Source organism: Gymnodraco acuticeps, unplaced genomic scaffold (assembly GCF_902827175.1).
Source record: "Gymnodraco acuticeps unplaced genomic scaffold, fGymAcu1.1, whole genome shotgun sequence".
Lineage (NCBI taxonomy): Eukaryota > Metazoa > Chordata > Actinopteri > Perciformes > Bathydraconidae > Gymnodraco > Gymnodraco acuticeps.
Genome location: NW_022990225.1, coordinates 767,441 through 784,708, shown reverse-complemented (window position 1 = coordinate 784,708; position 17,268 = coordinate 767,441). Strand labels below are relative to the sequence as shown.

At 44.4% G+C, this 17,268-nt stretch overlaps 1 protein-coding gene across 3 annotated transcripts in view; it reads left to right on the top strand.

The window, feature by feature from the left end:
• The first annotated feature begins 3,406 nt into the window (after nucleotides 1-3,406).
• Nucleotides 3,407-17,268, top strand: part of st8sia1 (ST8 alpha-N-acetyl-neuraminide alpha-2,8-sialyltransferase 1) — a 33,156-nt gene continuing 19,294 nt past the window's right edge. Inside the window, exons 1-4 of one of the 3 annotated variants that reach the window (XM_034218840.1) lie at nucleotides 3,407-4,220; nucleotides 7,747-7,891; nucleotides 14,824-14,994; nucleotides 15,115-15,292. In XM_034218840.1, the coding sequence (XP_034074731.1) occupies nucleotides 4,003-4,220; nucleotides 7,747-7,891; nucleotides 14,824-14,994; nucleotides 15,115-15,292 (712 nt within the window). In that variant the 5' untranslated portion in view covers nucleotides 3,407-4,002. The other 2 variants (XM_034218838.1, XM_034218839.1) reach the window with 2 other exon arrangements.

Below are 17,268 nucleotides of genomic sequence, written 5' to 3'. Positions count from 1 at the left end.
GACAAGAAATATAAGAAAACGTTTTCAAAAGACCAACTGAAGGCATTAGGCAGACTCACCACAAAGGGGATGAAATGGAGCAATGAGACAATTAAGAAGGCTTTAAAAATTCGCTTTGCGAGCGGACCAACGGGTTACAAAACTCTGCAGGAATTGAAGATTCCCCTTCCAGGAATAAGGACACTGCAAAGAAGGATGCAATGTGTTAAGTTTGAGCCTGGTGTGTTGACAGAGGTCTTTGATTTCCTAAAATTGAAGGCAGATAAATTGACAGACCTTGAAAGGGAGTGTGTGTTGACCTTGGATGAAATGGCAATCACACCAAGTGTGGAGTTAGACATGATTACAGGCAAACTGTACGGTGATGTGACTTTACCAGGTCACACAGGGGTGGCAACACATGCTTGTGTGTTTATGTTGGCTGGAAACACAACACGGTGGAAGCAAGTAGTGGCATATCATTACACTGGCAATTCTACCAATGGAGCAGAGTACAGGCCAATCATTATTGAGATAATACAGAGGGCAGCATCCATAGGGCTACATGTGCTTGATGTCACCACCGACATGGGTAGCCCTAACCGAGCCATGTGGAAATCCTTTGGGGTGGACCAAAATAAAACATCGGTGCCACATCCAGCAAAACCAGACAGGCAGCTCTATTTCATGCCCGATGTCCCACATCTGGTAACAAATTTAAAAAGTGCCCTTGTCCGTGGGCAGGTCTTCATAATTCCTGAGGATGTTGTTAACAGAGAGAACCTCCCCTCTAACGAGGTTTCTGTGGTCCCCATTAAGGACTTATTGACCTTTCAGGAAGGGATGGCCTTAAAAATAGCTCCCCATCTTTCAGCTGCAGCCATCGAGCCAAGTCACTTTGATAAGATGAAGGTTGGTCTTGCTCTAAATGTGTTCAGTAAGGCTACAAGTGCTGGGCTGAAATACATGGTGCAGCAAGAAAACCGCCCTCTGTCATACCTGACGACAGCGTGGTTCCTGGAGCAGGTTGATCGTTGGTTTGATCTGATGTCATCTCGCCATCCAATTACAGCCCTGAGCAGGCTCAAGATGGAGGAGTACCAAAAGGCCATCACCTTCCCCCAGAACATCGTCCATCTGTTTCGTGGGATAAAGATAGGTCAAAAGGGAGGTTGGAAGCCTGTTCAAACAGGGGTGATAATGGCAACAACATCAATTTTGGCCATACAAGAGGAGATGCTTACACAAGGACACAGGTTTGTGTTAACGTCAAGGTTCACACAAGACTGCCTTGAAAATACATTCAGCTGTGTGAGGTCTAAAAATCCTGTCCCAACTCCAGTGGAATTCCATCATGCACTGAGAATCATATCTGTGGGGCAGTTCCTCACCACCATCAGCTCTGGGAGCTACCAGGAAGACCACAGTAGCTTTTTGGCAGACTTCCTGGACACAGGGGAGCCAAAAATCACTCCATCAGTCAGAGTGGAACAGCTGATGGCGCTGAACAGAGCAGCAGCACCTGACCTCACAAAAACTGAGAAATGTATTCTCTTCCATCTTGCAGGCTACATCGTCCACAAAATCATCAAGTTTGCCAGCATCTGTGAAAAATGCAAATTGCAACAGAGCACCATGATGAGAGTCCTTCTGGTGACAACAGCTTGTTAGTGGACTTGAAAGACTTTAAGGCAGGTGCTCTTTGTCGTCCCTCCCAAGAAGCCTTTGACTTCATTCACCAAATTGAGGAACTATTTAGGACCAAGACTGGTTCCTCCCTCATGCAGCTCCCCAACGCAGTGGGTGTCTTGGAGAAAGAAGCTCAGGCCCTCTCCAGCAGGCTTCCGTCATGCTGTGGAGTACAACAAAAACTCGTAAAAAGATTTATACGGCTGAGGCTGAGAATTGAGGCAAAACAAATCAGAAATGACAGGAAAAAAATAAAATTAAAAGATGGCCATTTTGGAAGCAAGAGCCAATCCAAAAAGGTGAAAAGGAACAACAGCAGCCAAGCTACCACATCCAGCAACCCCCAAACAGATCCACAGCTGCAATCATTTCCATTAGCCGTTGCAATGGAAATATTTGGACTAAACATTGCTCTTCCACCTGCCAGCACCCAGCTAACATCACTGCCCCTCCACCCGTAACATCACTACCCCTCCACCTGCCAACATCACTGCCCTCTACCTGCCAGCACCCAGCCAGAGGAGAGCAAACAACAAAAACAAGCAAGGTGTCCCGTCATGTACCTGGAAGTTTGGGTTGGCAAAATGGAGTAAGAGAGGGACTTGAAAAACCTTGGTGGCTCTCTACTCCTGTTGTTACAGTTGTCTTGGTTACAGCTCTCACGTGTTTTTTTGTTGCCATTTCCACATCTTTAGAAAATATGAAATAAAAAATTGAAGTGAAATCAACCTCTTCTCTGGAGAACAAACTTTGATTTCTCTGTCTTGTGAGTTTGCAGTATTGCTCCTCCACCTGTAACATCACTGCCCCTCCACCTGCCATACAGTAGGTTACTAACAAGATTACTTATATAATACAGTGATAGAATACATGTTTAGTATGCTTACTTATATAAAACAGTAGTATTAAACTTACCTTGTGTTTTCACACTCACTTAAGTCCCTCTCCCTTTGCCATCAATCCAAAATCAGCTGAGCTGCAACATTATACAGGCAGGTAATAATCAACATAATCACAAGGACACAATATGGCTCTGCTAAAAACACTCACTCTTACACGCACCAAAGTTATATTTATCTAATATTTAACTCCCTCCACCCCCGCATACAATCCCGTTTAGAAGCCCCTCTTCTCTAATTCAACAACGTTGGACCAAATGACATTAAGAGAACGGAATTTACAATTAAAAGGTTGTTCAACGTCTGTTGCTAACTTGCTTCGGTATCCTATCTTGATCTGTTATCTGTAAACGTTCCCTAAATCTACTGATTTAGGGATAATCCACTGACATCCTTTAATACACATGTTAATTTGAATCAGATGTACTGATAATATCCGCAATATAAATCTTTAAACTTATTCTTACCTTTAAAAGTCCGTCACGAACGGTTATTATGCTGCAACTCTACCGCTCTGCTAGCCTTGGCGCTAACTTCCGGGGAACGAATGAGAGGCTCCACGATCCGCCATTGCTGTAAAAAAGTGGTCCATTGGAGTGAACGGAGATGTCATAACTCTTCTATTATACGGCTCTGCCTTTACCCATGGATGCACATGATGCTAACACATACCCTAGCATTTTAGCATTGTATGTAACCACAGTTACCACACTGTGCATTTTTGAATGCTGCTTATATTAATGTTAATGAATTAGCTCGACACAGTAAAAGAAAAGTCAGCTGGAGACATTTTCCACCAAGAATCGTGTTGTGCATGATTTTATTTTGAAGCCACGACTTCCGGTCTCACTAGTGCAGTCTCAGGGGAGTTTGACGCGCCTTCAGCAGCACAAGCAGCACTTTGTCTCCGCGGAGGGGGGTGTTGACAGGAGGAGACCGAGGGGGAGGTGAAGGTGGACTCAATTGGACTGGCCCGGTTCACTTTGCACCGCAGAGCCCGAAGAAGGACGCGGACAGCGGAGGCCAGAGAAGAGGAGCGGAGGGCGGGAGAAAAGGGGATCAACGTGAACCGATACATCGGGGTACCCCTCTTTCGGATTGGGATACGAAGGGACACCGGGGCGGGGAGGAGGGGGCCCGCATGATTCCTCACAATCAGGCTGTGATGATGGTGGTGATGCACCGGGAGCAGAGCGGAGGATTCCTGCAGAGCCCGACACACTGCACCACAACCCCGCACCCGAGTGTGAGCTGCTGCAGGGTCAGGCGCTTCTGTTTCTCCCCATCTGAGCCCCACCAACAAAAACACGGATTTTCAGACACAAGCTTCACACAAACAACCGGGTAACAGACTACCAGATTCCATTCAGCCTTCACCGTGTCTGGGGCGGAGATTTTGAGAAAGGGAAAGCTTTACTGCACCGGTGTGGGGTGCATGCTCCGGTTGTTTTGCGCTAAGACAAGAGGGGGAAACATGTTGGTTCGATGCTACCGAGGCAAGCTGTCGGTGTGGGCCGCTCTGTGCGTGCTGGTGCTCTGCTGGTTCTACATCTTCCCCGTCTACAGACTCCCCCGCGATAAGGACATCGTGGAGGAGGTGCTGAGGCAGGGGGAGGCATGGCAGAAGAACCAGACGGGCATCGATCACTACAGGTTCGTACCAGGTCTCACATTTCTCTCCATGGTTTAAAGCAGATTCTACTAGGTCCCTGTGTTTTTTTAAAAGAGAACAAGAAGGTCGGTAGAGATGTTCCTTTGTGTTTTTGATTTTGCATAGTAAAGGACACATAAAAGAATATTAAGCAGCAACATATCACCAGGGGTTCTTAGGAATAATTTAGTCTGTGACCTCCTTTCTTTCTATTTCCCTGAACATATGGGCATGTCATTATGTTGACACTGTCCCACAAAAAAGTATTTTAGAATTGCTTAAAATGCTCAAATCAATAATAACAACTGTAATTATACCAAAAACACACAAACAATTTTAAATCTGTCAAATGTTGTAAGAAATCTAACAGGAAAATAACAGTAATAGCCTACCTCAGGGGATACAAACATATCATCCAGACTCTTGCTTTAGTACCACAGACTTACTTAGAGCGATACTGTTTAATACACTTGATCAACAGAGCATGTTATTCCCTCTGTGGGAATACATCTTATTCCGCTGAGAATTGACAATTCTCCAATGGCAAAGCCGATTAGGTTAATCAGGAAAGGTGACACCTGCTGATGCTCACTTGGAGCTGTGCATTAATAAGTAACAGGAAGGTTTTGTCCAGTGGGTTTTTTAATTTGAACAACAACATAGTGTATAAGCTAAGACAGTCCCAAGTTTTTCATTTAATGAGCCTTTTATTGATATTCTTGATAATAATCTAAAATATGTGATAACTTCATGTGATGTACAGGCCTTAACCTTACAAAAGAGTTCCTTGTCCTGTCATATTAACACTAGGGCTGTCAGTCGATTAAAATATTTAATCGCGATTAATCGCATGATTGTCCATAGTTAATCGCGATTAATCGCAAATTAATCGCACATTTTTGATCTGTTCTAAATGTACCTTAGAGTAATATTTTTCAAGTTTTTAATACTCTTATCAACATATGAGTGGACAAATATGCTTTATGCTAATGTTTATTATCATTTGAACAATGACAAATATTCTCATGAATATTAAACACAACAACCTCTGAACATTATAAATATTCGCCTCAATTCTATGGGCTCAGAACAGACTCATAATACACACATGCACACAGAAGGATTCAAACTTGTATTTCCGGCTCCATACTTGTGTTTTTCAATGCACACACAAATGTATTCCGTTTCATATACATGTAAATAAAATCCAAATACAGAAAAAAGTTGTACATATGTATTTTTGATCCTCACTTATTAGTTTCCTGTTTAAATCCCCTGAACCTGCAAACACAAACAGCTTTCTGTGCGCGGATCGCTTTGCATTCGTGTGTGGGTTTTTTGAGACTCCCCTGACGGTCAGCCGATTCGTACTTGTAATTTTTTCTATCTATAGCCAATCAGATGTCTCCTTCATTCTAAGCCAATCACATGAGCGCGCCCCCACGAGGGTAAGATTACTTCATATACGCATTTTGCGCAGTCCGGTCAGCTCGCTAAACAGAAGGCTGAGCATCAGGTGATCATGCAGAGCAGCGTGTCTCCATCAGACTCAGCAGCTGATCTGATCTCTCTCTTGCGTCCGGTTATACTTCACTCGCGTTTATGTCCATATCGATCAGATCCAGCTCTCCTGATCGGCCTTTATAGAGAGCACCGATCAAACTATTAAGAGTGAATATCGGCCGATAATGACCGGCGGGGCTCCCCCCCGAGGTCACTGTCTAGCACTGGCTTCGTAGTGCACTGATCGATTAGGCTAAGCTAACCTGTAGCTGCTCCCTCCACACTCACAACAACTTCATACAGACATAAATAAAGCAGCTGTATTCGCAATCGCCATACAGGAAACACACATTTAAAACGGTTTTGCCTGCCGTTTTTGTGTACACAAGCATTCATCAATGGTTTGGAAAGTGGCGCTGTACCTTAATAATATAAAGGCTTGTATTTGCGTGCATTTCCTGTTCGGAAAGTGGCGCTGTACTGAGAATGGAGGGTGTCCTGAGATTAGCGCCTGCAGGCAGGCTCCATGGAGCTGTCAGCTCCGGACTGCGCAAAATGCGTACATGAAGCGCTACGTCATGAACGCAAGAAATCTACCCTCGTGGGGGCGCGCTCATATGATTGGCTTAGAATGAGGGAGACATCTGATTGGCTATAGATAGAAATAATTACAAGTACGAATCGGCTGACCGTCAGGGGAGTCTCAAAAAACCCACACACGAATGCACAGCGATCCGTGCACAGAAAGCTGTTTGTGTTTGCAGGTTCAGGGGATTTAAACGGAAAACAAATATGTGAGGATCAAAAATACACATGTAAAACTTTTTTCTGTATTTGGATTTTATTTACATTTATATGAAACGGAATACATTTGTGTGTGCATTGAAAAACACAAGTGTGGATCCGGAAATACAAGTGTGAATCCTTCTGTGTGTATGTGTGTATTATGAGACTGTTCTGAGCCCATACTATTCAACCTGGAACCTCTCATACAATAATACAATACAAATGGTGTGTTGTTGTGTGTGTGTGGTGTGTGTGTGTGTGTGTGTGTGTGTGTGTGTGTGTGTGTGTGTGTGTGTGTGTGTGTGTGTGTGTGTGTGTGTGTGTGTGTGTGTGTGTGTGTGTGTGTGTGTGTGTGTGTGTGTGTGTGTGTGTGTGTGTGTGTGTGTGTGTGTGTGTGGGTGTGTGGTGTGTGTGTGTGTGTGTGTGTGTGTGTGTGTGTGTGTGTGTGTGTGTGTGTGTGTGTGTGTGTGTGTGTGTGTGTGTGTGTGTGTGTGTGTGTGTGTGTGTGTGTGTGTGTGTGTGTGTGTGTGTGTGTGTGTGTGTGTGTGTGTGCGCGCACACGTTGGAGCTATGTGCAACTCAAGGCATATGCTCGAACGGGAGCTGCCTGGACGCTGCAATCATGTTGCACACTATCCGTGCTGAGTGTGCTTACTTTTCATACAATGTCCCACTGTCTGGCTTCCTGCATAAAGTCAAGTGCTCGGCGCAGTTGTGGCGAAATGTCGCTCCTCAGTTTTCATTTAAACAGCTCCTTATATCCGTTAGCGCAGCTAGCTAGCACCAGATGCTAACAACAACAATGCACGTAAGGTCTCTCTCTTGCTCGCTCGGGCCACACATACACACACCCTCCCGGTCCTCCCAATAGCCAGTCGGGGCCTGCCGGTGAGCGTGGAAGTGTGGTCTGTCACAAGCGGGCGGCAGGAGCGGGGCTGTCAGCATCAGCTTGTAGATGGTATTTTAAACTCGATGCGCTCTGAAACTACGGGGCGGCCGAGGAAAAAAAATACACATGCGTTAATCGCGTTAAAATAATTAGTGGCGTTAATTTTTTTTATTAACGCGTTAACTTGACAGCCCTAATTAACACACATCTTACTCAGTCTCCAGGCAAATAATTAAGCAATTGTTATAGCCTGCCTTTCATCAGAATCCCAGCAGCCCTGTTGAATCCAATTTGTGTCACAGATCATTACAGAGACCCGACTCATTATTCCCCACATCCTCTCTGTACAGGAAGCTGCTGACGGAGTGCTGCGAGCCGCGGAAGATGTTTGCGGTGACCAAGGAGAACTCGCCGATGGGCAAAGTCCTGTGGTACGATGGAGAGTTCTACCACTCGCGCACTGTCAACAATGAGACCTACCCCCTCTTTGTGCAGGTATGTAGTCTTCAGAAACACGAACGGCCCCGTCCACACGGCGGTGTGCGTTGAAGCTTCAACGCTTCTGCCCATTCACTTTGAATGGGGTGACGTCACGCTTTACCGAACTGCATTGTGGTTCCGTTGCTTCGCGTTGCTCGCTTCAAAAGTTGAGCAATGTTCAACTTTTGAAGCTTCGACGGAAGCGTCAGCTAATCAAATCAAATGCCATTACAAGCTCTAGCCAATCAAACCGCGTGCTTGTGTGTCCGGGGCGGGAGATTCATGTGATTGGTTGTTGGTCGAGTTTCAGACACGCCCGCCGGCAAGCTTCAACGCACACCGCCGTGTGGACGCTGCGTAAAGGAATAACAGGGTGCCACAAAACACATTCAGGCTGCAGGCAGGAAGCTGTGTTCTTGAAAAGCAAATAAGAACAGATGAAGTGATTTGATTATTCACACACTCGGCACAATACGACTGAGTGTGGGACTGTGGTTTTTAAAGGTCACCTATTATGCAAAATCCACTTTTTCATGTCTTTTATACATAAACATGTGTCCCCTCTGTGTAAAGAGATTCTGAAAGTTTCAGGAAAAAAGATTCTCTCTCTTTTTGTCCTGATCCATTTATATAAAAACCTGTCTGAAAATGAGCTGATCCGATTTTGGCCACTTTATGATGTCATAACGATTTTTTGGCTCGTGTAACCATTAGCCAATCACCAACCAAGGTAACCCCCCCCACACCTTATCACCTGAATCTCCTCCTAGAGCACCATTGTGTGCACATTGTGTTCTTTTTAACCAAATATCTCTCAGAGGGACGTGGGGAGTGGCACTTTTGAAACAGGGCTGAGACAGAGGGGATTATGGGATGCTACAATTATCTGTTTGGTATTTCAGCCAAACAGTTCAGAGACATGTTTTGTATCTGACACCTATATTGATGAACAACAGTATAATATGGAACCTTTAACATGTTTTTTTGGTGATCCATAATGGGGGCGGGGGTGGAGGACTGACATCCTCAGAAGGAGAGAGGATTACTGGTTCGAAGCTCTGCCATGTGAGGGGAGTTAACAATAAAATGTGGAGGCTGATTAGAGAAACAAACACAGCATCAGTTAAAAAGCAGAAATGAAAGATACTCTATCCATTTCAATTAATCACCACGATAAGCATCTAACACATCTTGTTTCTATAACGACCAGACATGATACAGCTGGAAAATTGCAGATAAGGCTAAATGTGAAGTGTTTTCTCTCCTGCTCTGTGTTCTCAAGAGGATATGTCCTGTGTTGTTTCCACTTCGGCCTAATCTAAGATGGAGATATGTTTATGCATGGGTAAAACTGTAGCGGTATGCAAAACTGGACCTTAAGTGTGTATTTCTGATTGTATACAGATAAGGGCTATTTTTTACTAGGGCTGTGCAATTCATCGTATTTTAATCTCGTTTACGATTTTGGCTTGCAACGATTATGAAAACAACGTAATCGAAAAAAAACGATTATTTTTCTGCATGCCCTTTCGCAATGATGCTCTCAATTTGTCTTGCGTTAATACATCCTGCGTTATACATCCTGTTATATAAGCCCTCTCAGCCAGGTTGTGTTGTGACTTGCAGTCTGTTTAATAAATCAATAAAAACCATAGACTGTATATATAAAATATAAACACGTTACAAGGGAAGCTTTAATTGCCGTGTCTTTACTCTCCGGTCTCTAGCGTTCAGTCAACTTTCACTAACCTCGTCAAGCCGGAGCCTCTTAACTACTTCCGGTTTCCAGATAAGGGGTTACCAAAATAAGAGAACTCTAGGGACGTCAGGAGCCGTCCCTAGAGGGGGGGGTACTGTAACATCCCGTCATGTCTGCTAAATCATTCATGTCATGTTAATCAGGTTCATGTTATTGTTTCACGTTTAGTTCATAGCCCAGGTTAGATTTATGTTTAGTCAAGTCTTTTTGTTCACCTGTCTAGTCCTGTCATTGCACTTCCTGTTTTAATTTGTACTTACCTCTCTCATTTCAGCCCCCATTACTTCCTCCCTTTGTGTGTGTTCCCGCCATCGTCAGCGTCTGCTGCTGTTTCCACCTGTTCCCACTTACCTCATGTATAAATAGTCCTGTCTCCCTTTGTCCTGTGCCAGTTCGTCTTGTGCCTTGTGCCATTAAGACCCCGGCCACACGAGGACGAAAACGGCTAAACGCATAGGATTAACGCAAACGCAATCGCAAACAAGCTTCCGTCCACACGCAATAGTTATCCGGATAGTGTCTGCCCACACGAGACCGCTCCGTTTAGCTCCAACCGCTGGAGAAGCTGCAGTACATATGCAGGAGCCTGTACGTGGCGCTGTAACTTCCTTCACAAAAGCAGCGAAGAAGCATGGTTGTCATGGTTGCCCTTCTGTTTATTCTCCGCGGTGGGGGCAGAGGGAACCGGGCAGAGTTTTTCGCCAGTCAACGTGTATTAAAGTTTAAATCTTCCGACAAAATTATAAAAGTGCCGGTCAAAGGTCTTCTTTGTTATTTATTGAGCTTTAAAACAAATGAATAATGACTCTATATAATATAATAATAAAAATACACGGAGCCTCTCTTTTTCCTCCCTCTCTTCGGACAGCGCCAGTATCTGTTTCATGTAGCAGCTGATCCAGTAATGAGTGACCCGGCCGACAGTAAAAATAAACATATTTATATCTAGTTTAGGTAGTTTGAGAGGTGTCTCCGTCCTGTCAGATTAGACTTCACTCGCGTTTATGTCCATATCGAGAGAAAGATAAATAATCTGAATTCAGTGTGCAGTTTACTTTGACGCGGGGGTGAGCAGCAGAGGTGGGGAGAGGCGGGGCTATTGCGCAATCAATCATTAGCAGAAAATGATCGCTGAAGCTGCAGTACATATCCACAAAAGCAGCGAGTAAGATCCCACCCGGATGTGTAAGTCTGCTGTAGATGTTGCACAAAGAACTGTAGCATGGTCAGTAGCGTCCGGAGCACGATAGCAACTCTGCGATCCGCCATTGTTGTTGTTGTTGGTGGCGAAACACATCAGCAATGGCACGGGGTACGCGGAGGTGAGCAGCAGAGGTGGGGAGAGGCGGGGCTATTGTGCAATCATTATCAGAAAATGATCGTATAGGGCGCACACACGGAGCTGTTTGACCCCCCAGAGCGTTGCGTATGCCGTTCTATCCACCTTGGGACCCATTATCGTTTCCTCAGTCGTTTAGTGCCGTATGCGGTCGTCCTCGTGTGGCCGAATGGTCTATATGACACTAAACAGTAACGCAAACGGACGTTTTTGTCCTCGTGTGGCCGGGGCATAAGAGAGCCAGCTTGTCACACCAAGAGTTTTTGTACTTTGTGATCAGAGTCAAGTTTATTTAGTTTGTAGTTTGCTTTGCTATGTTTTGCCTCTCAGGAGTGATTTTTTGTTTGAACTTTATACTTATTCAAAGTAAAGACCTTTTGAACAACAAACTTTCTTTTGAGTCGTGCGTTTGAGTCCAAGTGTCTGTCAAGGTTCCTAACAGAACGAACTGGCCACAAAATGGACTCAGCCGACTTCCTTTAACCTGTTAAACCCCAAGGTCCCCGTCGGCGGGGACCCTGTTTTTTTTTTCACGACACTGTGTCTCAGGGGATCTTAATATTTAAGAACCTATTAATGTGTTATACCAGATTAACGGAAATAATCTCAGCTAACTGACGATATAAACCATTTTTACCAAAACAAAACACAAGTCTCATAAGAAGCATCTAAATGACCCCTTAGCGAAACATGCTAACGGACATTGGCACAGAACTCAAGATAAAAGTACCCTTATTACTTATCGTAGCTACACATACAAGATATCCGATTAAAGCTGAGGTTCCACAGATTATTTAGGTATATAGTATCATCACTGAGTCATCCAAACTCGCGACAGGGGAAGCAAACACAGACATCACAACACGTACCTTTACGGAGCTTCTAGGGAGATCGTCTCACCGTAGCTGTCAATCTGATCAAAAGACGTGTTCAATGGCATTAAAACGAGAAAAAACGCGGCTGAATCGGTTAATCCATAGGTTTTTAACATCTCTGTATTAAAAAAAAATGATTTCATTTATAATCCATAATTCAATTTGTATGTAAAAATCGCAGAGCAAACGTTAGCTGCTAATGGTAGCCACCAGAGTGGCTGCTGCTTCCGGTCTTGGGTATGCAGCAGTCTAACACACACACATTACCAAATAAGGACTGGGTGGGAGTTCCCCTCGATTCCATTGGCTCTGACGGTCAGAAAGAGATGTCACATGTCAAAATCCAGCAAGGGGGGCCAGAGATATGGAAAATCCACCCAAATGGCCTTAGAAGAGGTTTTCTTTTGCTAAATCTGTCTAAAAAGGTCAAATATCACTTGTTTTGCATCAATCTTGATACAGGGTACTTATTATATGTTGTACTTTGGATTCCTAAAGCTTTTACTCTACTAACCCATCATCCAAGGTTAGTTTTCACTATAAGTACCAAATATTTTTTGGACGAACACTATAATTTACAGTTTTTTACCATGTTCAATCTGAATTTTCTTTAAAATAAAAAACATCTATATTTATTCTGACTTTTCTACATCCAACTCACAGGTTTATCATTGCTTTGAGAAAAAAGATTATTAATGTAACCCTTTTAGAAGGGAAGATATGGTCATTTGTTCTGGGAATGTCATTTTCGAGCCTGAAACCTGAAAAACAGGCTCGGGGTTTAACAGGTTAAGACCGATGTGTTAGCGCAGAAAGCTAAGCTAACCATCCATGCTGAACAGCTGTCTTCCATCAACCGAGGAATGATTGACCTCACTGATCGTCAGGTTGAATTCCAATCAGCTGTAACCAACCAAGTAAATCACCTGGCACTTCAGATGCAGCAAGTTCTCTCCCACCTCAAAGCCGGTTCCTCTGCACCTACTCCAGCAATGCCAGATCCACCGTCTGTTGTTGTTGTTTCGGATCACACCACCTCACCTGGATCGACGCTTCGTCTGGCTCCTCCGGAGAGGTTTTCCAGGGACTCTGGGAACTGTCGACCCTTCCTGGTACAGTGTGAACTACATTTTGCTCATAACCCTGCTGCCTTTGTTTCGGACCAGGCTAGAGTAGCTTTCATGTTGTCCCACATGTCTGGTAGAGCCGCTGCTTGGGCTACAGCCGAGTGGTCAAGAAACTCGCCCATATGTCAGTCACTGAACATGTTTACCCAGACCCTAAGCCGTGTGTTTGATCACTCATCACCTTCCAGAGAAGCCTCACGAGTCATTATGCAGATCAAACAGGGACAACAGAGAGTGACAGACTATGCAATATACTTTCGTACCCTAGCAGCAGACAGTGGATGGAACACCCCTGCTTTAATCGATGCCTTCATGAATGGTCTAAAAGACTCTATAAAGGACCAGTTAGCACCCCATGAACTACCCACAGATCTTGATTCCATCATTGCCATGGCAATTCACATTGATAACAGGCTTCATGAAAGGCAGGAGGAGAGAACCAGAACCAGTGCACGACCTCCGAGCCACATGGGGCGCTCACCTGCCTTTCGACACCCATGGAGCTCCAGTCCACCTTCATCAGCCTCGCCCAAGGAACCAGCGCCCTCTGCTGCACCGGAGGAACCCATGCAGCTGGGCAGAGCCAAGGTCTCTCCAGAATAAAGACGGCGCCGAGTCCAAAAAGGAAGCTGCTACTACTGTGGGCATCAGGGTCACGTGGTGTCTTCTTGCCCAGTAAAAGGAGAGGCTCATCGGCACGACGGAGGGCGCTGGTGAGCCAATTCTCTGCAACTGATTTCCCTCCACGTTCATTGACCATGGTAAATATTCAAGTGCTTGACCAAGACATTACTGTGGGGGCATTAGTCGATTCAGGTGCAGACGAAAGTCTGATGGACTGGAGTTTGGCAAAAAGACTATGCATCAAGACTGTTCCGTTGACTTCCCCTGTTACTGCCAGTGCCTTAGATGGCAAGTTATTATTTAAAATAACCCATGTATCTGAACCTGTCCAAATAACCATTGACAATACACACATAGAAGAAATGAAATTCCATTTATTTGACTCTGCACTACACCCCTTGATTTTGGGTTATCCATGGCTGATCAAACATAATCCGATCATTGACTGGCGATCAGGGAGGGTTAAGGACTGGGGCCCAGGCTGTAGGCTGACCTGTTCAGACCTTCCTAGGTTCTCCACAGAACATGAAAAGGAACAAGACAAACACACTCATAAGCCTGACTCCATTTCAGATTATCCCGACCTGACTAAAGTGCCCTTGTGTTATCAGGACTTAAAGGAAGCATTTAACAAGACTAGGGTCATGTCTCTACCTCCCCACCGACCGTATGACTGTCCCATTAACCTGTTGCCTGGTTCTCAGATCCCTAAAAGGAGACTTTACTCTCTCTCTGTACCGGAAAGGGAGGCTATGAAGTCCTATATTGACTCCTCTCTAAAGACTGGACACATCAGACCATCCTCCTCCCCAGCGGCCACTGGGTTTTTCTTTGTCGATAAGAAAGATGGCTCCCTCCGTCCATGCATTGACTATAGTCCCCTTAATGAAATAACAGTTACAAATAGATACCCACTCCCTCTCATGTCTTCAGCCTTTGAACTTTAGCAGGATGCAAAACTCTTCACCAAACTGGACTTGAGAAACGCTTACCATCTCATTAGGATACGAGAGGGGGATGAGTGGAATACCGGTTTTAACACTCCCAGTGGTCACTACGAGTACCTTGTCATGCCATTTGGATTATGCAATGCTCCGGCGGTTTTTCAGTCATTTGTCAACGATGTGCTGAGGGATTTTCTTAACAAGTTTGTATTCGTTTATCTCAATGACATCTTGATCTTCTCACCCGATGAGGAGACCCACACCCATCATGTCCGCCAGATACTGCAAAGCCTGATGGAGAATCAACTCTACTGCAAGGCTGAAAAGTGTGAGTTTCACGTTAAGACCGTCTCCTTCCTGGGGTACATCATCTCGGCCACCCAAATCCAGATGGATCCAGAGAAGATCAGTGCAGTGGCCAATTGGCCATCCCCCACCAACAGGAAGAAGGTGCAACAATTTTTGGGCTTTGCAAACTTTTACAGGAGGTTTATAAGAAACTTTAGTGGCATTGCAGCACCTTTACATGCTTTAACCTCTCCCCATGTCATGTTTGAGTGAAATATACAGGCGGATGAAGCATTCCAGAAGCTCAAGAAACTGTTCACGACTGCACCAATCCTCACAGTGGCCGACCCACAGAGACAATTCATCGTGGAGGTGGATGCCTCCAACGATGGCATTGGGGCGGTGCTGTCCCAAAGATCTGTCCAGGACAACAAGCTACACCCATGTGCGTTCCTTTCACGTAAGTTGACACCTGCAGAAAGGAACTATGATGTGGGGAACAAGGAGCTTTTAGCAGTTAAAACAGCTTTGGAGGAATGGCGTCATTGGTTGGAGGGGGTGTGAGCAACCATTTCTAGTTTGGACTGACCATAAGAACCTGGAGTACATTAAGAAGTCCAAAAGACTGAACTCACGCCAGGCTAGATGGTCATTGTTTTTCAATCGGTTTCATTTTGTATTGTCATACAGACCAGGCACACATAATGTTAAACCTGATGTATTGTCACGTTTGTACCATCCTGAACCTGTTGCCAAAGAGCCCGAGAGCATCCTTCCACCTAACCGTGTGGTTGGAGCAGTTTTATGGCCAATAGAATCAGTGGTGAAGCAGGCAAATGGTGAGACCCCGGCACCTAGTGGTTGCCCACGAAATAGGTTGTTTGTCCCTGTTTCCGTTCGATCACAGGTAATACACTGGGGTCACACGTCTGTGCTCACCTGTCATCCTGGAGTGAAACGCACAACCTTTATGATCCAGCAACGTTTCTGGTGGCCGGCTATGAGGAAGCAGGTGGCAGAATATGTTGTGGTCTGCACTGTCTGTGCCAGGAACAAGACCTCCACGGAAGCACAGATGGGGTTGCTGCAGCCACTTCCTGTTCCTCATCGGCCATGGTCCCACATCTCGATGGACTTTGTCACCGGACTACCAATAAGACGGTGGTGGACAGATTTAGTAAAATGAATACCTCATGTATAAATAGTCCTGTCTCCCTTTGTCCTGTGCCAGTTCATCTTGTGCCTTGTGCCATTAAGAGAGCCAGCTTATGAAGGTAGATATGGTGCAAAATGCGAGAGTGTAAAACCTGATGTGAGCACTTGCAGAAAAAAAAATCTGAGCTTGTGTGCATACATTTACATAAAATATCCACGTAACTGTGATCCAAATGTACACTTGTATAAAATATCCAGGTAACTGAACCAAATTTACACTTGTAAAAAATATCCACGTAACTGTGAACCAAATTTACACTTGTAAAAAATATCCACGTAACTGAACCAAATTTGAAGTCACAGAAGAAGAAAAAAGGTTTTGTAGCTTGTAGAAAAAAAATGAACTTAGTGATGAAATGTTCACTTGCAGAAAAATACATATTTTTTAAATATATTTTCCATTACAACTGCAACTTGGTTATTACAACCTCTCAAATCAGTCATTACAACTTGACGAATCTGCTCTGTGGCAGTATACATCGACGAATCTGCGGTCTTGACTTTTGCTACACTTCTTGCGATAAATGTGTCGCAAAAGTAATTTTCACCTGTAGATGTGGGGGGAGGGAGGGGGGTTGGAGCGAAGGGGCGGAGCTATCAGAATGACGAGGCTCGGGTCAGTCACAGTCACAGCCAGTCAGGTCGAACCGGATGACTGCGGGGCTAACGGTTCGCTAACGGTTCGTGTCGCTACCGCTGACATGGCGCGTCAATCAACGGTAAGTTTTGCCCACACAAGCTCAGATTTTTTTTCTGCAAGTGCTCACATCAGGTTTTACACGCTCTCGCATTTTGCACCATATTCATAATTAAGAGAGCCAGCGTGTCATGCCAAGAGTTTTTGTACTTTGTGATCATAGTCAAGTTTATTTAGTTTGTAGTTTGCTTTGCTATGTTTTGCCTCTCAGGAGTGATTTTTTGTTTGAACTTTATACTTATTCAAAGTAAAGACCTTTTGAACAACACACTTTCTTTTGTGTCTGTCAAGGTTCCTATCAATTACAGGTTGTGAGTGACATTAGTTATCATATTTATATATGTTTAGTAGGTTGTGGAAGTGCGCTCCAAAACATTTGTTTATCTTTTATTGGTATTTATTATTTTGATATTATTTATTTAAATGTGATATAAATGTATAATTTAACTTTTGTATTGGTTTTTCAGTTGAATTATACTTAAAGTTCAGGGTATTCATACTGTTCAAATTATCATTTTAATTTG